This window comes from Sylvia atricapilla, chromosome 9 (assembly GCF_009819655.1).
Source record: "Sylvia atricapilla isolate bSylAtr1 chromosome 9, bSylAtr1.pri, whole genome shotgun sequence".
NCBI classification, from domain to species: Eukaryota; Metazoa; Chordata; class Aves; order Passeriformes; family Sylviidae; genus Sylvia; species Sylvia atricapilla.
This window is the reverse complement of record NC_089148.1, coordinates 12,883,471-12,905,910: the sequence shown is the minus strand read 5'-3', so window position 1 is coordinate 12,905,910 and position 22,440 is coordinate 12,883,471. Positions and strand designations below refer to the sequence as shown.

Here is a 22,440-nt window from a genome sequence, read left to right as displayed (position 1 = left end):
CCGCCCCGGCGCCTTCTGCGGCCCCGGCCGGCCCTCTGCCACGCCGGCCAATCAGAGCGCAGAACCCGCCCCCTCCGCCAGCTCCGGTCCAATCGGCGCGCGGAGGGGACCGGCCCGCTCGGCCAATCAGGGCGCGACCCGGGGAAACCAACCGCCAGCGCGCGCGCAGGGGGTTTAAAAATGCCAGGGGGCGGGCAGCGCGCAGGCGCAGTGCGGCGATGCGGCGGCGTTGCCATGGCAGCGGGGGCGCTGCCGCTCCGCTGGGCCGGGACACGCCATGGCGGAAAAGGCTGTGTTTGGGCGAGCAATGAACCGACCTACTCGGTCCCGCTGGAGTGCCGCGCCGGCCTCGGCTTTCCCCAGCCGGGCCCCGGGACCGTGAGTCCCGGCAGAGCCGCCAGCCCCTCGCCCACGTGCCCGCCCCGCCCCGCCCAGGACCCGGAAGCACTTTCCCTCCGCGGGGACAGCGCGGCGGCAGCGGTGCCACAGTCACAGCCCCGGTCACAGTCCCGGCCTCGGCCCCGCCGCTCCCTGCCCGCCCTTCGGCCGCCCCACGGCCGCCGCCCCGCCGCCGCTGTCCTGCTGCTGCAACGCCGCCGCCTCCTTCTCCTCATGAAGCCCGTCGTCGTCTTCGTCCTCGGCGGGCCCGGGGCGGGCAAGGGGACGCAGTGCGCTCGCATCGTGGAGGTGAGGTGGAGGGGATGCGGGACTGCGCGGCCCGGCGACCCGCGGCGCCCCGGCCCCGGGGGCCCTGGGAGTTGTAGGATCCCCCTGTGGGGTTCCTGACTCTCTTTGGGATGATCGCCTGGGGGTCGTGCCCCGCTCTGCTCGGTGGCGGGACCCTCATCTGCCTTCCGGTCTGGTCCCTTGTCTAGCCTCCGTCCATTCCTCGCCCCTTCGAGGCGATGAATGAAAATAACTGACTCGCATCTCCCTTTTAATGGGTGAAGTGGTGGGGCAGCCCCCACTCCAGCCACTCCGTTCCCCTTCCAGCTGCTGTCAGGCCGCCTACCCTTTTCCCTTCTCCTGCCTTTTCCCTCAGCCCCGCGGGGTCAGTCTACTGCTGGGTCTGCCTGCACCGGCGCCCACCCTGGGGACACCACTGAGGTTTTTGCATCCCCTTTGGGGACACCCTCTTGTGGTCCGGAGGCTCTGCAGGCGCGGCCGGGAGCAGCGATGGCCCTAGAGGAGTTCCCGGCTGCCCCGTCAGGCCGGTCCCGCAGCCCGTCCCCCGTGGGTGGCTCCGCACACGTCTGCACGGCCACGGCGGTGCCTGCGGGGCTGCCACCCGGATGCAACCCGGAGCTGTGTGGCCTGGGACAGGAGGTGAGCTGTCTGACAGCCATTGGGAATTCGTGCACTTCGAATGGATCAAAGTCCGTGTCTCTTGAGGCCTGGCCCATAAATGTTGCAGCTTGGTACAGCAGATATTGCAGGGTGTTGGCTTTTTGATCCAGTGCCATCTCAGTAAGTCGTGGAAGTAATATGTTAAAAATGGAACGATTTTTTTTTTTTTTCTGTGGCACAGTGTGGTAGAGGTCAAAGGATATCCTGATCCCATAGATTGTTCATCTCATTCCTTCTTTTTAAAGAGCCCAAGACTGACAGCATAGTTTGACTAAACTTTCAGTTTTATTATCAAATTTTCAGTTTTCCAAATACATTTTTCCAGCCTTTTGAGACAAGAAATATCTAAGAAAGAATGGTGGATGATACTTGGTGTAGTAATGTCCTTTTAAACACCAAAAACCACAGGGGTAATGACAGCGTATCCAGGTGGATAATGACGGAAGTAGTTAGGGCTGAATACTTCCAAACGTGTGTATGTTGGATTTGAAACAGCTCTTTTATTTTTTTTTTTAATTTTTTTTTTAACTGAGCAGTTGTATGTACTTTTCTTATTAAAAGCTATATAGGATCAAAACTTATCCATGCCCTCACTGAAAGATATGGCGAAGAACTGTGGTGATGCTCATGTTCCTGGAACTCTTGGTGGGAAAGAATCCCAAACCTCCTGGAACAGACACGTGTGTGTCCTCTGCTCTGGTGGTGCCCTGAGAGTGCTGTTACAGTTTATCCACGCTGCTCTTACATCCTAGACCTCAGAGTTGTATAACTAAGTTAAGTGAATTTGGTCCAGACTAAAAAATGCCGTTATGACTTGAGTTCTGAAGGACTTAAACCTCAAATTACAGACTCGCATTCAAACCAGCATATTCATTAAATTAAATTGTGGGCTGGAAGGTTCACAGTGCTCATAAAGCCTTTTTGGTAAGGTCAAATTCAGCTCCTGGCACGTAACAAACAAATGAGGTTAAACTATAGGGGAAGCTTGTAGGCTGCCATTAATGGCTTTCACCAAACCATTAGTGTAGCCTCAGGGCTGAAGTACCTTGTGTGGCTGCTGGCCTGAGTTTAGGAGGATAAATGCCTATGGCTGGATAGGCTGATATAATTGGATAAAGACCACTTCATTAGGAGGAGTTCAAATGAGCCATTGCTACTCAAATCATATTTCCAGCTAGAAAGGAAAAAAGAAAAACCTTGCTTGTGCGGTATTTATTTTCTTCTCTAAGCCTGGAAAGGGAAATCCAAATTCGAATAAATGCAAATTTGCTATAATTCTGCTAATCCTGTTCACTACATGGAAAGAAGTCAGTGAGCTGACAGTAGAAAGCACTCAGACCTGTTGAATGCAAAGGACAGCCCTCCTGCTGGCTCAGACACCTCCACAAGTGTCTCTGGCTAAACTGGGAGGCAGAGAGAGTCTGAGGCAGTTTAAAGAACAGTTGGACTGCTGGAGAACTTTAGAAAAAAGGCACACGAGCAGGGAAGTGTGAGTGAAACACAGCAGAGGTACTGGAAAGCAGCAGCTTTTCTAAGCACAAATCCTCAGCGTGGCCCCTGGCAGCCCCCAGAGAGCCATGTGCAGGCGAGTGAGCAGCCTGTGGGCAGTCAATGCTGCCTTTAGGGTGAAAGTGTATTTTTATATGTATCTTAAACCCTGTTGGCAGTTTGCCACAGAGAAAAGGGGGCTGTAGCTGAGTAATAATAAACCTCATTCATCCTTGTTGTAAATGGACAGAATAATATTAGTTTGCGTTTGGAATGAATCTGACCCAGTATCTTGCTGTAGAGCTGAAGGTTGTGCTGAACAAAAAGTCAGTATGAGCTATAAATATGTCTTGGTTGCTATTCATACTGGAGATTTGGGACAGAGCACATCACATGTGGAAGAAGTCTCCTTTGGCAGAGGTGAGCTCTTGTATGAATTTAGCATCAAACCATTTTTATTAAAAATCAAGGGTGGCTGTGTTTTGTGAAGGGGATATTATGTACTTAATACCTGGGAATGATTTCTCAAAGAAGTGTTGTGATTTTTTAGCTGACTGTGCTTTATATTCCCAAAAAAGAGAGATGAGTATCCCATGTTGTGGGTTAAATATATATTTGTTAAGTATTAACTTAAATCATAACTGCTCAATATGTGTGTGCTGGAGTCCATGAATGTGGAGAAGGCACGTATTCATGCCAAATTTGGACACAAATGGAGAAATGATTTGAAGGAAGAAGACCTAATAACAAGTGGAAATGGGTATGGACACAATGTAAGAAAGGGAACAATGGGTAAGTGATTAGGATTCTTTATCTCCACAGATAAGGTTGGATGAGACAGCTGAACCAGGCTGGTTTTCTCCGATACGGAGGGAAAACTCGACTCCTGTATGTTCCACAGACACAGAATTGTCAGGGAAATGCAAATGCAGCAGAACTGCTGCTCTTCTGGAGCAGTTCCTCCTATTTAGAGAGGGATGAAGCAGAATTCCCTCTTAAGTTCTTATCCTCTCCCTTCCAGCTCTGCAGATTAACTCCTGAAACCTTCCACAGCTTTGTTAGGTGGAGCTTGCCATCATTTGGGACTGTTGCGTGGCTGTCATGTGAGGCAGAATATTTGAGCTATAGTTGAATGATGTCATCTGAATGCAGGTTCTTGTAATAACCTTCATGCTTTCCACAGTGTATCTTCTGTGACTGTGAGATAATGAAATGTGCTTTATTGCCGACTTCTGAACTTTGCATGTAAAATAATTATGGTAAAATCAAGGAAAAAAATGCATTTAGCAAATCTGCACAAAATATGCTTTCTTGTGCTTAAATTTTAAATCCTTATAACCTCTGCCTGAGATGCAAAGCTCTTTAGTTGGTGGGAAGAATAATAACGAAATCATTTGTCTTTATTCCAAGCAAGATTTGAGTTGTACTTTTTTGTCTGTTTGTTTTGGCAAGGTGATCTGTAGAGATTTGGGGTATGTAAGATGTTGCTTTCTGTGTGCCTAAAATATAATTCACCTCCACCACAGCCCTATCCTGTATGTTTGTGGTTAAATCTGAAATTAATTCCGCAAACTGGGATGCTGAGCCTTCTTGTTTTTATAAGAGCATAAGTTAATATCCAAATGGAAAAAGCTGTTAAGTTGCTTTGGGTTATATGATAAGGAAATTTCCTAGGGTGAAGAAAACAATGCAAAGAAGAATTCATTGTATCAGAAATGCTCTTCTGAAAGTAGAAGAGGTTTTAGGTTTTGCTGTCATGTGTTAATTGTCTTCTAGAAGTCTGCTGAGATACAGTGTTAACTTCCTTGAAATAAAAACAGGATTTAAATTGTTTGCTTTAAACTCAGCTTCTGAAATCTCTTAAACGACTGTCATGTGTTAGAATATAAATTTATATTTCTGAACTTTGGAGCTTTCTTAAAAAAAGCTGGTGAGGGTTTAAATCTAACCTCTGAAAATTTAGCCCTGAACATTTCCATTTTTGCAAAACACTAGGCATTAAATTTTGGACTTTCCTGAAGATGCTGGGTGCCTTGTATTGAGTCAGTGCTCCTGAAGCACCAAGGGTGCTCTGGTTGCCCCCCTCTCCCTTGGAGGCACTGTCAGTGGGATCTCCATTGTGTGGTTTTATTTGTTAATGCGGGGGTTTGTTTGTTTTTATTTCCCAGAGACAAGAACGTATTTCAAACTAAGAAAATTTGTTCAATTTTTTAAATTGGAATAAGCAGACAGAAGGTCTAGTACTGCATTATAGTCTGTAAGCCAAAGATTTAATTTCATGTGCTGGTAGGACAAATAAAAGCTTTCTAGGTTAAAAAAAACCCCGAAGGCTGCAGGCTTTGCACGGTTCTATTTTTATTTTAGCTAGTTCTTGAATGGTGTATGTAGCAAATTTTGGTTGTCTATTAAGGTTGCTTACGATATGACAGGTCAGAACTAGGGCAATAAAAGTTTGTATTTTATTTGTTTAAATCTTAAGCCCTGTGACTTTCCTTTTCAAACTAACAATGATAAGCCAAGATAGGAGTCAAGGTCAGAGCAGTAATTTGTGTTTCTCTTGCTTCTTGGCTTCTGCTGTCTTAAGGAAGTCTCAAGCTGTGTGCTTAGTGTGGAGATGTATTGCAGGACCACCGCGGCTACATCAGAAATAAACCCCGTGCCCCTCGGAAGGGGCTGTGGAAGGAGTCCCAGTGTCAGCTGCTGCTCACCCCCGGTCCTCCCTGACTGCCCGACACTGCTGGGGCAGACTCCGCCTGGTTCCAGCGTGACACAGATGTGACTCATGGATTTCCAGCCCTATGCATCTGTTTATTGTGTTTCCTGAAAACAAAGCGTGTTCTGTCTGCAGAGTGAAAGTTGCAAATCCCGGCTGACAGAAGGAAGCTGGAAGGAAGGGCTGGAGGACAGTGGAGGGAAGGGCATCCCAGGGAGGCTGCAGCCTCGGGTTGGAATTTGGAGATGTGGAGTCCACAGCTTGTGTGTCCCACTTTGAATTGCTGTGTGGGGACTGACTGACCAGGCAGACGAAAAGAGCAAGTGGTATTCTGATCTGCTCTATCCACTGCTACTTTGATGGAAACTTGAACTCTCCTTTCCATTTCACTGGGATTTTTTTAAACAGGATTTTTATGTTTTATTTTTTAAAGCTAAAGAGGAGGGTGTCTCGAGTGTTGCTGAAGGCAGCACTTTTTCATGCACAGTTGATATTTGAAGTTATATTTGGAGACCCCATACTTCAAAAAATGGTTTTAATAATAATGAGAACTTGTGTAATAAGTAGATGTGGTGCTTACACTGCTCTTGCCAGTTTAAATCAAGGTGTTTGGGGCACAGAAATTTCTTTTATTTTAGGTGAGAGAAACCCTCAGCAAGTGCCCTGAATTGGAGCAAATCATTGTAGCAGCAAGCTTAACTACTTGTCTAATAACGACAACCTGTGTAATAGTAACTTACTGATTTAATAATTTTTTTCTTCTTCTAGATCACACCAGTCTGATAGCATAGCAGTAAACATTATCTCTGAAATACATTTTAGAATAGATAATTCTAATTTTTTTTCTTCTCTATAATACCAAAATCTCTCCAGATTTTAAGTGCTTGGCACCTTTTTTCTCAAGTCGTCCTTTCAGTCTGACACTACGTGCCTAGTAAGAGCTGGGGAAACTGCTTTTTCATTTGGCAACCACAGTCCTGCTCCCTTTTTGATTGCAGAGGATGAGGATTATGCAGGAGTAGCAACGAGTCACATTCTGGGGATTGCATCAAGATGTGCTTGGCACTGCTGGGAAGTCCTGCTGCCGCAAGGCAGACCCTGTCAGGACCTGAGAGTGTTGAGTCGTGTTTTGTGCAGTTACATCACAACCCCTTCTGTGAGCCCTTGGCGCTGCAATGATTTGCTCCAGTTCAGGACACTTGCTGAGGGTTTCTGTGACCTAAAATGAAAGAAAACTTTGTGCCCTGTACGCCTTGATTAAAACTGGCAAGGGTAGAGCGAGCACCACATCTCTGAAGCCTTCTGTGTGTGGAGCAGCAGCCAAGCTGTTCTCTCCCCTTGTTTGCATTGTTTAAACCCACGTGTTTTCTTTGGCTCTTGGCTCAGTACAGTTAACAAATAGATGTTTTGCCCCTGAAGGAGAGGTTTGTTTTTCTTATTGCCTGGTTAAGCCATTCTGAGGGTTAGTCTTGAATATAATTTATTATTATCTCAAACAAGTCTCTTTGTACAACAGCTTTTTAAAACACTTCTGTCTTTTACTTTCCAGTTCAGCCGTTAAAAACTACTTTAGCTTGCTGTTGCAAAAGATGGAGAATTCCAAAAATTATCTGACTCAGTTTTGTTTTCATGCATGAAAAGGGAAATGCCAAGGAAAATTAAATGGTTTGGTAATCCTCTAAAACCTAGAGGGATTATATTTTCTTCCTGTTTTCTCCTTTGTAGAAACCTGACGTTAAAAAAATCATCATTCTGTAACTTTTGCGAGAAGAACTACGTGTTAATTTAGCATTCAGCAGAGTAATGCTTCTTGCTTAAAAGGAACAATTTATTCTGGTTTATGGCTTCTGTGGGTTATAAATATTTAGATTTGCAATTAGGCATATCCAAATGCAATGTACATTAAAGCAAGAGTACAGTGAGCTTACAGAGGCTGTCTGTGAAGCTTTTCCTTCACACTTACTTACAGCAAAATCTTGCTTCTGTTTTTTGCCAATTGTGTACAGTTTTGGAGATTTAGGTAATTATATCCCTTCTTAAATTATGACTATGGCAGAACTAACTTTCCGTGCTTTTGTGGGTGAAATTGGAAAGCAGCTGAAACGTTTTAAAGTCACTTAGTGGGTTGTGTAATATTTTTCTTGTGCTTGGTTCAGTAGCCAAGTTTTCAAATCCGAAGTTCACAGCCTCACCAAGTGTGTAGTCACATTATTATGCCTCTCAGACACCTTGTTTGAAATTTGTTTTGCATGTTGCTGCAGCCAAACTGATAACCCTGAAGTTTTTGCTGCTTGTTTTGTGTAAAAACTTTCAGATGAGAATGTATGTGTGTGCTTTGTTTTGGCTGTATAGCTAGCTTAGGTAATGACCGAGGAGATGTCCTCATTGCCTGTTTTGATGGACTTATATTTGGTCAAGGAGCATAGTGAACTTCATTAGTTTTCTTGCAATTTTAAATGAGCTGACAAAATGATTATTTTAAGCTGTGATATTTCCTGTGTAGCGATGCGTTTCTCTTTGGTAGGAATGTATTTGTGTTCTTGCACTAGGTATCTATATACAAGGATAAATGCCTAGGAAACTTACGTGTAATAAATACTTCCATCAGTATTTTTCATATGCGACTATTCTGGCTGTAGTTTGAGGTGAAAGAGCAATGGTGTGTGCTATTTTTCTGCACACTGCTATCAGGTTTATAGATCTGAACCTGATCTCTCTGCTCTTTTTGTTTACTCTGTGTGGTGTGACAGAGAGTGTAGATATTTACCTTCATCTACCATGTCATTCTTAGGAGAAGTCACTGGTTTTCCTCAAGGGCTGCTCTCCCTGGTCATCCCAGGGAAGGAGGCAGCAGGGGCAGGAGGACTGTTTGTGCTGTTATAGGTGATTTCACCAAGGTAGGGGAGGAAGTTGGTGCCAGAACCACATCATGAACGTAGGGATTTCTGACTTTTCCTGTGCTTGGGACATTTCTCCAGCTTCAGGGGACCTGCAATCATCTTATGTGTTTTCTTTAAGTAGGTAATTAAACAAAATTCTTGTCTTGTCTTGTTTCCAAACAACAAAATTGCTTTTGAAAACTGTACACGTATACCTGACCAAAGCCCTGTTGAGTGTTTTACCCAAGGATCTACAGTTCTGGTGCCCCTCATCTCAACAGACATTGAAATGCTGGAGTGTGTCCAGAGAAGGGTGATGGAGATGGTGAAGAGTCTGGAGAGTGAGTCCTATGAGCAGCAGCTGAGGGAGCTGGGGGTGTTTAGTCTGAAGGAAAGAAGGCTTAGGAGAGACCTTGTCATTCACAACTTCCCAAAAGGAGTTTGTACTAAGATAGGAGTCAGCCTCTTCTTCCAGGCAACCAGCAACAGGACAAGAGGAAATGGCCTCAAGGTGCACCAGGGGAGGTTCAGGTTGGACATCTGGAGGAATTTCCTCTCTGAAATGGTTGTCAGACACTGGAACAGGCTGCCCAGGGAGGTGGTGGAGTCACCATTCATGGAAACATTCAAGAGATGACTGGACGTGGCACTTAAAACTCTGGTTTGATTGTCACAATGGTGTTTGGTCAAAGGCTGGACTTGATGATCTTGGAGGTCTTTTCCATCCTTAATGTCTCTGATTCTTACTCTGTGTGTTGTGTGCAATGTGCTCTATTGTCAGATTGCACAGTGAAGATGGAACAGATCCATCACTAGCAGGATGCTGTTCCCTGGGTTTTTCTGTTGCAAAGCAAAGATAAATAGGGCTGACACTGTTGACTGATGTTAGGTTTGCACAAATGCTGTGACTGAAAGGAGCCTGTGTTTGTTTTGTGTGTTGCAGAAATACGGGTACACGCACCTTTCTGCCGGTGACCTTCTCCGGGATGAGCGGAAAAGGCCGGGCTCCCAGTATGGAGAACTCATTGAGAACTACATTAAGGAGGGGGAGATCGTGCCAGTTGAAATAACAATCAGCCTGCTGAAGAGGGTAAGGAAAGGGCTGTTTCCTTGCAGGGTCACTCCTGCAGACTAAGCAACAAAGCAGTGGCTGCGTTCTGAGAGAACTGCCTTTCCTCCAGTGTGAGCGGTATGAATGGGCAGACATGGAGCTGCCTCTCTCAGCAATCACTTGGGTTTCTTTCTGACTGCTGGACAGCTGGTGGCCTCCCATACCTGGGGATCTGGGAAAATGGGTTATTTTTATTTTCCTTTATTTTTTAGTATCTCTAGGAAAATCGGTGAAACTGTATTTTTGTTCTCCCCACACTAGCTTTTGGACCTCTTGGTCCATTCAGTCCAATCATATTAGATTGGAGGTTAGAGGCCTTAAAGGCACTAAGATCTGTGAGTTTTATCAAAATAGATCGTCAAAACAGGTGAAGGAGAAGAACACCTACTGATGTTCTTGTGAAAGGAAAAGCTTCAGCCTCCATTGGATATCCATGAAAACAATAGGAGTATCTGTTTTAAGTCAAAAAAGGCTGCTGTTCACAGCACTTAATTTATCTGGTGCTTTTCCCTTAAAATTAACTCTAGATCAGGGATGTTCTGGTGTCTTATTGTGTAAAGACGCTTCCCAGTATCGTGTAGAAAATAAGCTTTAAAGCTGGGATTTATTACAAGATTTGTTTGTTATGAGATTTTTGAGCTTTGTGAAATAATTAATTCAATTTGAACAATAGCTGTGTTGGTGCATCAGTGAATTAACCAGCATGCATTGAAAGTGAAACAAAGTACATTTTGTAAATCTGCAATAATCCTAAAATAAATGCTTCTCAACTTACCATGTCAACATCTTGGGGGTAAATTAATAAGTAGATAAACCAGCGTAAGTGCAGGAGATTGTGAATTGAATTCTCTTTTATCAGGCGATGGATCAAACAATGGCTGCCAATTCCCAGAAGAACAAGTTTTTGATTGATGGATTTCCCAGGAATGAAGATAATCTTCAAGGCTGGACTAAGACTATGGATGGAAAAGCGGATGTTTCCTTTGTTCTCTTTTTTGATTGTGACAATGAGGTAATGAAGTGTGTAATTCTGTAACTTCCTTTCTTGCAATATTGTGGGAATCATTCAAGAAGAACAATTAAACTCTGACAGGGAGAATGGACTAATGTAAGAGTAGAAGGAAAACTTGGCCTGGGTGTTTGAAGGATTTTTTGGCAACTTGTTTTACAGATGAAAAGCTGCCTGTTTATTGAAATAGACAGTTAATGACACTTGGTATAATCATATGTGAATAAATTATATTGAGGAAGTACTCCAGGCAATTGCATTCTTAAAGAAAATTTATCAAAACTTTAAATACATTTTACTAAGTTATTTGGTTACTTTCCAGAAAATACTACTCTGCTTACTCTTAGTAATTTGTTGTTTAGTCCAAAATGAACTTAGTACAATGTCTGCTTTAATTCAAGTGCAGCAGCAATCTTTATTTTCATAGTTATTAGCTGTGCTATAGGATAGTCAGTAATCAACATTTTATTCAGCAAGTCATTAAATTACAAGGGCAATTTGACAGTGATGCATTACATTCATTTAACAAGTGCCATGATGTGCTGTCTTTTTAATTTGTCAGTGCCCTTGAGGATAAAAACTGTTATGAGTCTCCCCACACCTTAAGCTGACATTTTTCCTTTTACCTCTTTCCCCAACTTCCTTAGAATCTTACACTTTTTTTACTTTTTTGTAATCTTAAAGAGCATCTGAGGGATAATTATTTTTCTATTAAAACCTTAAATTAGATCAAATTAATCTTTTTACTTGGTGGGATGTTAATTTTGTGATTCTGATTTTTTTTTTTTTTTGCTAGATCTAAAAATACACAGTGCTTAAGTGTTCTTTACCATGATTGTACTGTGTAGGAAAAAATATTTTTTAACCATTGTCCTTTTGCATGAGTAGGATAAATGTGTTCATGGACTGTACATGTGTCAGCTTTGCTTATTTAACTAAAGGTTTAAAAAGCTTAATTCTTTGGGACACTTCTAGCTATGGTTAATTCTTCATTTTTTACTTAGATTTTGAAGTCTTCATTATAGCAATGTCAGGTAAGAACATTTTCACTGACAATAACTTGGTATTGTCAGTTTGCCTTACAAAATCCTTGAGAGAATGTATGGTGACTTTTCCTTTAGTGTAGACATATATTAATAGTCCCATTGGACATGCTGCTTTTCAGAAAGCCTGAACACATCCTTGAAATCAGCTAATTTTCTTTTTTAATGTCTCAGATCAAGGATCCAATCAAATCACACAGCTTGATGCTGCTTTTATTTCCTCTGACCCCAATCCCATTTTCATAAACTGGATTGTAAACCATCATCCTTCTTCTCCAGAAGAAACTAGCTTCCCTTGTGAGTTCTGGTTACATCCACCAGATCTGGACTTTATTTGCTGTGCCAGGCCAGTTTAGATTTTCAGGATTTGGGTTTGTTCCTGCTCTCAGGATGGCAGCTTGTGTTCTTGACTGTAGTCATCCTTTTGATGGTTTTTTGTAGATCTGTATCGGCCGTTGTCTGGAGAGAGGCAAGAGCAGTGGTCGGAGCGATGATAACCGGGAGAGCCTGGAAAAGAGGTACTGTCCTCAAAACTTTTCAGTTCCCTTCTCTTGATATTTGACTATGTAATGTGTGAGGTTTTTTTCTCCCTGTGCTCTCTCTTAGAATTCATACATATCTGCAGTCTACTAAGCCTATCATAGATTTGTATGAGAGAATGGGAAAAGTCCGAAAAGTGGACGCCTCTAAATCTGTTGATGAAGTAAGTATATATGCCAAAAACCCATGGGGATGACAGGGTGGCAGGGTGCATATTTTTGACTTTCTTCTGAGATGTGTGTGTGTGTGATTGGCCTGTTAATTAAGCATTGATGTTATTACTCAGGGATGTTGTGGAACTCTTGATTTGACTCTTGAAGGACTGAGCAAGATGTGAATAACTTGAGGAAATCGATTTGTTCTGCTTGAGTGTGAGCTGGACTAAACACATTACATTTCCAGTGTTTCTGTGTTTAACAGGGTCTTGGCTTTTTCATTTTCATGAGTTTTTGTTCTTCTGAAGTAGTGTTGCTCTTCTGTCTGCTTCCCAAAATTGATGCCAATTTCACTGTTAAGGAATTACTGTCAATGTTCTAAGAACAACCCTATATATTTTTAAAAGTACTGTCAAATACTGTTTATATTGGTTTAACTTGGAGTAACTGTTTGAATGCTTCATAAAGTTCTTCTTTATCTTTTTAGGTTTTTGAAAAAGTTGTACAAATTTTCGACAAAGAAGGCTAATTCCCAGCTTGAAACTTCATTTAAACTTGTGCTTGAATCTTGCTTGAATAGCTGCTACTGCAGTCCACTCTTTGTAATTATTTTAAAAGATTTTTAAATTTTTTTTTCACATATCTAATGATAATTGGTAAAACAGTTGATTAGAAATGGATCTGTTTTATAAATAAGAAGTCATTTCTTGTGGCTATAATATACATGTTTCAGGGTTCTCCATTAGTGCAAATTCAGTTACTCACATGGCAGAATCTCAGTTATTACATCTTTCCGAAGAAACAGTTTATTCTGTCACAGTTCTGTGTCTGTCATGGCCAGTCCTCCTTCCTTATTGCTGTACACCAACTTGTTTTTTAAGGATCAACTGAACAGCAGCATTAAGCAATGAAGGACCCATGTAACTTGTTTTTCTTTGAGTGCTTGGACCAAATTTAGCGTTTTGGTTTTTTTTCCCCCAAAGTATAATTTTGCCCAAAATTCCCTTGTATCCCCAGACCTGAATTCTCTAAGTCAAGCTACAGTTAGTGTGAGAATCTGTTTTAGCAGTTCTAGTAAAAATAGTTTAATAGTTGTAAAAAACTATTAAATATGCTTTTCAGGAACAGACATACAAAGTACTTTATGGAAATTGGTGCTTCCTTATGACTCTGGGTGTAAACTGTCTTGCAAGTTCTTGGATGACACAGCCCTGGATTTTTCCTTGTTTTCATTTGCAAAAGATTAAGATAGTCAGTTCAGCATTTCAAGAGTCATTTGTCTTAAATGATAGTTATGTTCTTAACTACAGCATGGTCTTCACAAGATGGCAAAGCTCTTAAATAGTGTACAGTAAGCAAAATCTTTTGACAGTTCTGTCTTTTGTAACAAGTGGAAGGGTTCTTCTCTATTATTATTGAAATACTGTGTTACCACAAATGCTTTAAGGTTTATTACCTGGGGAAATATTTTTATGGTTAAACTAGTGAATATGTTTCCCTAAAAATGTGTCATTTTAATAGCTGTTTGTTTGAGAAGTTTGTAAGTTATTGCACTTTTGTTATGATATGGTGAGCTGAGGAGAAGATAATTGCAGAAAAAGGTTTCATTCCCTGAAACACTCCTGCTTCCTTATGTTCTCTTGAATAAGCCAAGTGCAGTCAGCAGAAGGAGCTGTGGTGAGGAGGGAACTGGTTGAAACAACCTGATTGAAATGTTTGCACAGATGTGGTGCAATTTTGTCTTTTGTTTAAGCTTTTCTGTCCCCAGTATTGTGTGCATAGGTCTGGGGAGGGCCCAACCATGCATTCCTTTTGTGCCCTAAGCTTCCACTGATGGCCTGAAAATGAGAGTTTTAACTGATTTTAGTGCTAGAGTGGCTGTTCCTACATGAACTGATGCTCTTAACTGGTTTGTGCTGTGCTAATTACACAGAAATGCAATTTGTGTAATTGCTGATGCTCAGCTTTTCTTTAGTCAGGACTTTCTCTGTTTAGGAAAAGATCTAAATTAAGCTTAGCTTTTAATTAGAATCAGATGTGTTGGCTCTCATCCTGCAGTCAGGTTTGTATTTTCAGCTATTCTGGTCTTGCTGAGGTTGTTGAGGCTGCTGGACTGGGGGGGGAGATGAGTGCAGCAACAAGGGTCAACTGCAGTAGCTTTTCCAGTCTGGTAGGAGTTCAAGCAATGGACTGGCCATAAATAGTTTACTACTGCAGACTATATGGACCATGACTGCTTTTGTGAGTGTGGGAGGCCAATGCTCTCCCTTTATGAATTCCTCCTTAAAAAAAACCAAAAAAAGAGTACCTGGAATTTAACCTTACTGTATAACTATGCTGACATGGATAGGGCCCAGTGAAACTGCATGTTTTAACATGAAGGTTAGAATCAGGGTTTTTCAAAAAATACTTCAAACTGGATTCTTTAATCCAATTAAAAAGATTTCATTAACTCTTGCTTCTAAGTTATTGGTTTTTACAAGTTCTTTTCAGAATTTTCTCTCATCATATACTTTTCTATGTATTTAAGTGCTGAAACAAAGAAAAAACACTCTGAAGCAAGTTTTAGAAAAGCACCCAACAATGTTTTGGCAGTATTGAATTTGGAGTGGATTGTAATTTTTCTGTGCAAGGACTAGATTTTTTGTCATTTTATTTATTAAAGATGCCATTAAATATGTTACCACTTCTTTCAAGATGGACTTATGATTGAAATAAAAATTAAAGGCAATATGCCAATGTGTTGTGTCCATTTAGCAGCAAAAGTGTATAAAGAATTTGAGGACATCCAATAAACTTTGTTCTGTGGCTTAATGAGTGCTTGCCTTACAATTATCTGTCACAAGGGATATTTTTCATACATACCCACCGATATAAAGTGAGTATTTATTAGAGTTAATGTGGCCACATGCACAGGTATGTGTATAAAAATTCAGATTTCACCATCAAAACTGAAGTCCTGAAGACCCTTTTAGGGACAGGAGAAGATCAGGCCATTGCCTGTGGAATCGGTACCTTTTCTTGATTATACAGGTTTGTCAAATGACTGTATTAATAGAGTTGTGCAGTGATAATTCATTTGGGACATGTGTGAAAGAAAAACAACTTGGAGGAAACACATATCTGTTGTGCACCTGCTGTTGGAAACATTTTTGGTCTGGATTTCTCATGATTCCCTGCTCTATCAGCAGCTGATCTCCTGACTGCCATTCTGCTGGCTCTGCAGCACATGCCTACGTGATTTACTCCAGGCTCTTCTTAAACGAGATTGGCATAGCACCATATTCTCTAGAAAAGAAACCGAGAGGCTGCCAGGCTTATTTTAAAGTAACCTATTTTTTGTAAAGGTCTGTTAACAAGAGAGGTTGTTTTGTCACATGTAGCTTCCCATTGAACAACTTGGTGAACTTAAAATCATAGAATCATTTGGGTTGGAAAAGACCTCTAAGATAGATCATTGAGTCCATCCCTTCCGACTTGAATCTTTACACTGGAAAGATTTGCAGAGCTGGTCTAAAAGGGGTAGTGGTAGGTGCCTTTCTGCTGGTAGATCTGCAGGGGCTAAACTTTTGCTGAAACCTTACCCTGAATTTGTAGCATCTCAGAGATGAAAGGGGCAAAGCTGCCCATCAGATTCGCACCTTTTGGACAGATCTTCAGTTAAGTCTCCCCCTTTGGGAGTAGGAGCAAGCAGAGAACACCATAAGCATGCACTTGAGGATTGCCTCAGTGTAAGATATCCCCCAGTAGGAACAATTTGTCCTTAATAAGAAGAGCTGGCTCATGAGGGAGTTCCAAGGTCATGTGGAAAATTCTGTGTCTTACAACAGTGGGGACATCTGTGTGCTGCTGCCCAGGCTAAACTGGGGAGAAGGGGAGAGTTAAATGGAAAAAATGTTCTGTTCAAACTGGAGCTGCCAGCTGTCATTACCGGTTGGCAGTTTCTGGCTGCCAGCACTTAGGAAAGTTGCAGCTTAGGGGATTACTTTCCTCCTCTGGTGTGAGGTTCAGTACCAGTTCGGTCCCTGTTGTGGCACAGATGTCTCTGGAGGCTGGGATCTGTGACAGCTCTGCTGGCCTTCTGCTCTGAGGGACAACAGTTGGCTCCTTGGCACTAGCAGATTATTTCTTCAAGCCGTGGTTGCAGCAGGACTTGGAGACCCGGGGCTGTGCCCTTGCCACAGACCAAACATCTCAGGGTTAATGGCTGCTGATGAAAATGTGAAGACAATGTGAAGAGGATTTGCCTGATCAGGTAACAAAAGAGACAGAACATGAGATAATATAAAAATGTGAATACATGGTTTCATATAGCAGCAGTGTGCACACTCTTGAGATCTGCAGACCTTTATAAGCCTTCCACTGGAGACAGAGGAGCATGGAAGAATTTAATCTTGCATCTGCTATTTTTCATGGATTGCTTAGTTTAAGATGGTGAGTTTCAGCCTGTGCCTTTGTAGAGTATTTCTGTTGGTAACAATAGCTGTCTTTATTGAGTGTTCTAATCTGCTCAGCTGAGGTATGCTCTATCCTCTTTGCTTTCTGCCTTTTAATGCCTTTACCTTGCCTTTCTGAATTGCAGATGCTCTTTGGCATAGGGAAGGGGGTGCTCTTGCCAATCTCTATATGCCTTGCTAAATAAAGAAAACCTTTAAACCTTCATCTGAAGGAATCTGAACCTGTTTCTGACATGAAGTTGGTACATAAGCTGTTTCAAAACCGACATAAAGCACGTTGCTTTATTTTTTTTTTTTTCTAGCTACAGGAAATCTCTGTGTAGTACCTTTGCTCTTTTCTCCTGTGTGAGTCAGATCAACCGTGTCTGCCTTGCTTCAGCACAGAGCTTAGCAGCAGTGCCATGAGAAAACCTCTTCAGGCACTAGATGTTAAACCAGCAGTGACCAGTTGTGCATCAATGGAGGCAAGTGAGATGGTTGAAGAGGGGAGGGAAGATGCTTAGAGAAGCTCATGCAATTTTGCTTCACTCGTAAGATTTCAGCTTTAGATAAATACCTGTTCTACAGGGCAGCAATGCTTGTGAGGTCCAGCTATCTGATGGTTGTGCTGTATAGAAATAAATGCAAAAGTGCTCCCTGCCTACAAGTTCCTCATCTCCCCTCGTTGAGTCTGCCACCTTTAAAGCCAGGGGTTGTGGAGACAGGAATTTTTCTTCAGGATAGCACTGTAGAAACCAAACTGGGCAGGATGAAGGCAACATGAGCCTTGCATGTGAAGTGTAAGGCACAGTGCATTTCACTGTGGGCAGCAATGCCAGGCAGTTTCGTCATCCTGGCTTAAAACTGCGTTCAGACAGCAAAGCAGAAATTTTCTCTTCCCCCTCAGATGTTTGGCAGAAAGCTTGCTTTTGTCTAAAATGCTTCTTAAGCACTGTGTGAACCCTTCAGTCCTAAACCAAATACCAGTTTGAGTTGTGCTTTTTTCTATCCAATTTACGAATAGGAGGGTTTAGTTTAGTTTCTTGTAATTGCTGCAGCAAGACAACTCTTGGAAAATACAAGGCAGAATCCCAAAAGATATTATCTGCTTTACCCTGGAGGGCTTTTTAGCACAATACTGTTTCTGTGTGGTAAGAAATGGCACAGATTGCTCTGTGACTACCAAAGTGTGATGGGCTGGGTATGGTACGTGAAAATGGTATCTTGGACAACTTCTGTTCTCAGCATGCTCTTTTATTTAGTGCCAAGAGGTATAAAAAGAGATTTGGGGATAGAATTAGACCAAGTCTTAGGATTAAACCTTAATCTATGGTGGAGGTCTTCAGGACTATCAGGGTGTGTAGAGGATGTAATATCTGGTGGTCCTCTCTCCTGACTGAGCAGATGGCTTCTCTTTAGCTTTCTGTTCAGGGCATTACTACTGTTGTCCATTTAAACCAGAACAAGCTGAAGTTCCCAGCTATGGTCACCAGGTATGCTGAGGTCGGCAGTATATTCTAACTCAAATACCTCTGTTCTGTCTGAATACCTCCTCCAGCTCCATTTGGATGTGATGGAAATCATCAAGGAGAGAGAGGACTGGCACAGTTAAAGCTCCTGCTCCACCTCATGTTCCATACACAGATTTTTATGAGGGTGAGGTTCTTTCTGGGAGCTGCAGTGGCTTCCTTACTTCCGTTTTCCTTTCCAGGGCATGCATGCTGGATGCACAAGGGTTCCCAAGGTATAGCAGTATCTCCATACCCCAAGAGGGGAGGAGGTAGCTGGGTTGTGGAAGAAACCCTTTGGACCAAGAAGACAACAACAGCATGAAACATCCTGGGTGCATTTTTCAAATGAAAGTATAATCAGGAACCACTTTTTTGCTGGGTAATCAAAATGTCTGAGGAAAAGAAACAGGGATGATTTCACCATGTTCTTTCTAATTTAAAATTTTCTGTGGAAAGAAAGTGCATTTGACCACTTCCTTGCAACAGCAAAGCACAGGGGTTTAAAGTGCTGTTCCTGAAGCAAGCATTGCTTTTGGCTTACTATGTGTGACTCCTTGTGAAGCTTCCCTGGGCTCTTGGATGCTGCTCTTGCCAGCCAGAGCAGATTGCTTCCAGCAATAAACATCCCACAAAATTATGTATGTTCTTTAAGAAAAGTACCGAGATTTTCTGCTAATTGCAAAAATACATAATGGATGCTTTCAGCATCTGTTATTTATTCTCTAACCAGCTTTCATCCAAAAGTAACCTTTAAACAAACATTAAGATTGAGAAGGGTAACTGTTTCAATGTGTCGCAAGTTTCTACTCCCTCCAGTTTAATGATGTTTGAAAGGCGTGCTTAGAGTTGACTTCTAGTAAGAAGCAAAAGTTGTTTATATCTCTAGCTCGGGGACGTTCACAACATGGACAAGGTGGTGCTTGGTGCCAGAGATGATGGATGTCCCTTGTGCTGTTTTTTGGGAGCCGAAGCCCAGCAGAGAGGATTTTGCTCACATGACAGTTGCTTCGATGCACCACAAGGAGGGGTGCAAGGCTCGCGGAGAGCAGGATGCAGCTTGGAAGTGGCGTTCATGGGATGCATAGTACTGCCCGTATATTGAAAGACCTGGTTTTTAAAAGCCTGACTATTTTTAACGGTGTAACTTTAAAAAAAAAAAAATCCTTATAAAGAAGTAGATTTTTTGATTAGTTTTTTGTTGCACTGAGATGGATCTGCTATATTGGGAACTTGACAACAGTCATTGCCCTGCCTCTCTCTTTTTTTTTTTTTTTTTTTTTTTTTTTTAGTCATTTTGTTTAAATTTATCTAATGGGAACAACTAGATGGGGACAACTTAATTATTTCGGCTGTTCTGTGCAACTGCATTTTCCTGACAGCATGGACCAAAAGTTAACGTTCTGAGATAATCTTGAGTGAGAGTTTGTCACTAGGGAAGGAGTTTGATATGTGGTAGGTACCATGGCAGAGAAATATTCCTGGTGTGTCTCCATTCCTGAGTGCCTCAGAAGTGAGGTCTACCCTGGGACGGCAGAGGGGACACTAAAAGTGAAGCTGCTGGGAAGAGCTGAGTGGTAAGCACCTGATTCCCTTCCACAGGAAAATTTTAGAGAGAAAAGAAGGTAGCCACACAGTCAAAACCTTAATTGCTTTGTCTGTTGATAGATGTTTTTTGTTAAAACCTTCTAGTTGCCCTTCTATCTTATTATTCCTTCCAAATGACACTGATGGAAAAGCATGGACTACTCTTGTAGTTTACTCTTCAGGCATGGCTGTGCAGATGCTACCTGAGTGGCCTTCAGCAATAACAAGCCCATGCTTTCCCAAAAGGACCTCAGGGTAGGGGAATGGGAAGAGACAGAATGGAGTTGGCATCTTGGCTGGTGCAGGGCAGAAATGAGAAGTGTGGAGGTGCCAGCAGGGTTAGACTTTGTTTTGACAACACTTTGTCCCGGGGCATGATCAGTTATTCTGACCGTGGGGCATGAGCAGGACTGGTACCAGCAGCCAGCCCCTGGGCAGGCTCAGCGTCTCTGCTGTTCCAATGACATCTGGGTCGTGTGTCACTTCCCAGACAGACAGCAGAGCAGCCCTCCTGGGGGCTCAGCACTAAGGGATTTGTAGCCTCTTTGCAGCAGATCTATTCCTCTCTGCTTAGATGTGTTCCCATTTTCTAAGCAGCCTGTATTACAGACGAGGAGATCAATGTAAAAAGGGACTCTCAAATTTGGCAGAAGTACATCGTACATGACTGGCAAAAGGAGAAGTAGCCTTTAGGAAGAGTAACTTAAATTTCACCAAACTGGCTCCTAGCTCATCACAGTTAACAGGACAAGGTCCCTTAAGGAGGGCAGGCTTACTGGGGTTCGGGAGAATTCCCTGCATCTGTTCAAGGAGCTGGGAATCATATGCCTCCAAAGTTAGTCCAGGTGTTTAAGTCAGGGTGTTAATTCTGCTATTTTTCCAAAAGACTGAGAGGAAAGGTGTTTTTTTTCCTGAGAAATTAATCTGTTCAATTTTTAGAACACCTGCTGATGCTGGTGCCTCAGGAACAATTTATCATAGTTGTGGGCAGAGTCTGAGAACCAAAACTAGCTTGGGTATCCAGTTGTCCTTGAAGGATGTAATGTCTGTCAGTCCGCTAAAGTCCATCTGCACTGCAGAATAAAAGAGTAGATAATTTTGTTTCAGATGACATGTGTTTTTAAAAATTAAAAACATCAGTTAATGAAAATGATAAGGCACAAGTGACATTAGCATTAATAATAATAATTAAAAGTCAAAGCCTTAATTTCGAAAATTAGGGGAAAATGATGGATCCATTAACTGACACTGTGATAGAGACTGCTCCAGAGAAGGGAGATTTTGGGAGAGCGGGTAGATTTCTGCTGTCTGAACAGGCACAGGGTCACCACAGCAGCTAATGAAGGTTGGAGGAGGCATATGGAGACCCTTAATTAGCTTGGTTGTTATTCTTCCATCACGAGCAATTAATTAACTTCTGCCTTATCTACGCTGCTGTTCCCTCTCTGAACTGCACAATCCCTTTACAATATGAGCTCTGGGGGTAAGGGGTAAAAGTGGGGAGATGAGAGGCCCCACAAACAGCAGAGGAGATGCTGCCTGCGAGGAAATGGGTAAAGCCTTCGGCAAACACCCACATGTGAGAGTCCTTAACACAAACGCTGATGTGCTGCTAATTGTTCTAATTGGTTCCAGCAGCGAACCCAGCCCAGATGGGTGAGGACAGGCATTTACTAACTGGGCTCCTACTGGTCCCCAGAAATCAGTGTGGAATTGCTGACAGGAATTCACACACAGCGAAGAAAGCCCTAGTCCTGCAGCCTCAGCTTTGGGATCCGGGGAAGGAGCAGAGGTGAGAGCTCTCGGTTTGTTTGTTACTGCATTAATTTGCTCAGGGGTAAAGTTGCTGGATCCTTTGGGCTGTCTGAGGGGAAGGTGGTTTTGACAGTGACAAGGATATTTGGTTGAGGAGCTCCCTTTCACAGGGTATTTTTGGAGGCAGAGTGGTCACCGGAGTGCAAAACCTTAGGATGCCTTAGGCAGAGGTCCATATCAAGCTCGAGTCTTTCCCATGCTCCTGGTGCCTTTTCCCCACTAGTCAATGCTCCAAAGCTCCCAAGTTGCTGAGGAGTTTGATAACTGAGGAGTTACTTAAGGGGAGGGGCTTTGGTGCCCCAAACCCTTCGTGACTGGAAAGCCTGCCAGGCACTCAGGGAGCATGAAATCCGGTTAGAAATCATCTGAAGCTTGGTTTTGCTTGTTTTTTGTCTTTTTCTTTTTTCCTTTTTTTTTTTTTTTTTTTTTTTTTTTTTTGTTTGTTTGTTTGTTTTGTTTCTTTCCAATAACTACAAGGAGTAGGAAAGGTGATTTGGGGTTTTTCTCTTAAGTAGACTTGGATTTCTGTATCATCTCTTGGAGCATTATTTAAAGGGAAAAAAAGATCCTACCCAACTCCTTCTGACTTCAGTATAGAAAGCTTTAAGAAAGCACAGCTAGCTCTATTCAGTGGGAAGACTTCCCTTGCTGTCTCTGTACTGTGTTACTTCAAGTTTGCCTGTTTTACACTTTTTGCATTTTGTTCTCACGCAGCTTCAAGTAAACTATGTATATTTTAAAAAAATAATCTCATGTCTACATTCTTCTCCTTTGGGAAGAGAAAGATGATTGATGGTGATGTTCACCAA

At 42.5% G+C, this 22,440-nt stretch overlaps 1 protein-coding gene across 1 annotated transcript; it reads left to right on the top strand.

Annotated features, from left to right (window-relative positions):
* The first annotated feature begins 234 nt into the window (after nt 1-234).
* Nucleotides 235-15,099, top strand: CMPK1 (cytidine/uridine monophosphate kinase 1). The gene is made up of 6 exons (XM_066324903.1): nt 235-687; nt 9,371-9,517; nt 10,398-10,550; nt 12,032-12,108; nt 12,197-12,293; nt 12,773-15,099. Exons 1-6 carry the CDS (start codon nt 235-237, stop codon nt 12,812-12,814), a joined length of 969 nt encoding a protein of 322 aa, XP_066181000.1. The 3' UTR covers nt 12,815-15,099.
* The last annotated feature ends 7,341 nt before the right edge of the window (nt 15,100-22,440 follow it).

Bases quoted from the DNA above. Each gene is read 5' to 3' on its own strand.
- CMPK1 (XM_066324903.1), top strand. From the start codon at position 235: ATGGCAGCGGGGGCGCTGCCGCTCCGCTGGGCCGGGACACGCCATGGC. The intron at 9,518-10,397 runs GTAAGGAAAGGG...CTCTTTTATCAG, and splicing joins CAATCAGCCTGCTGAAGAGG to GCGATGGATCAAACAATGGC. The intron at 12,109-12,196 runs GTACTGTCCTCA...GCTCTCTCTTAG, and splicing joins CGGGAGAGCCTGGAAAAGAG to AATTCATACATATCTGCAGT.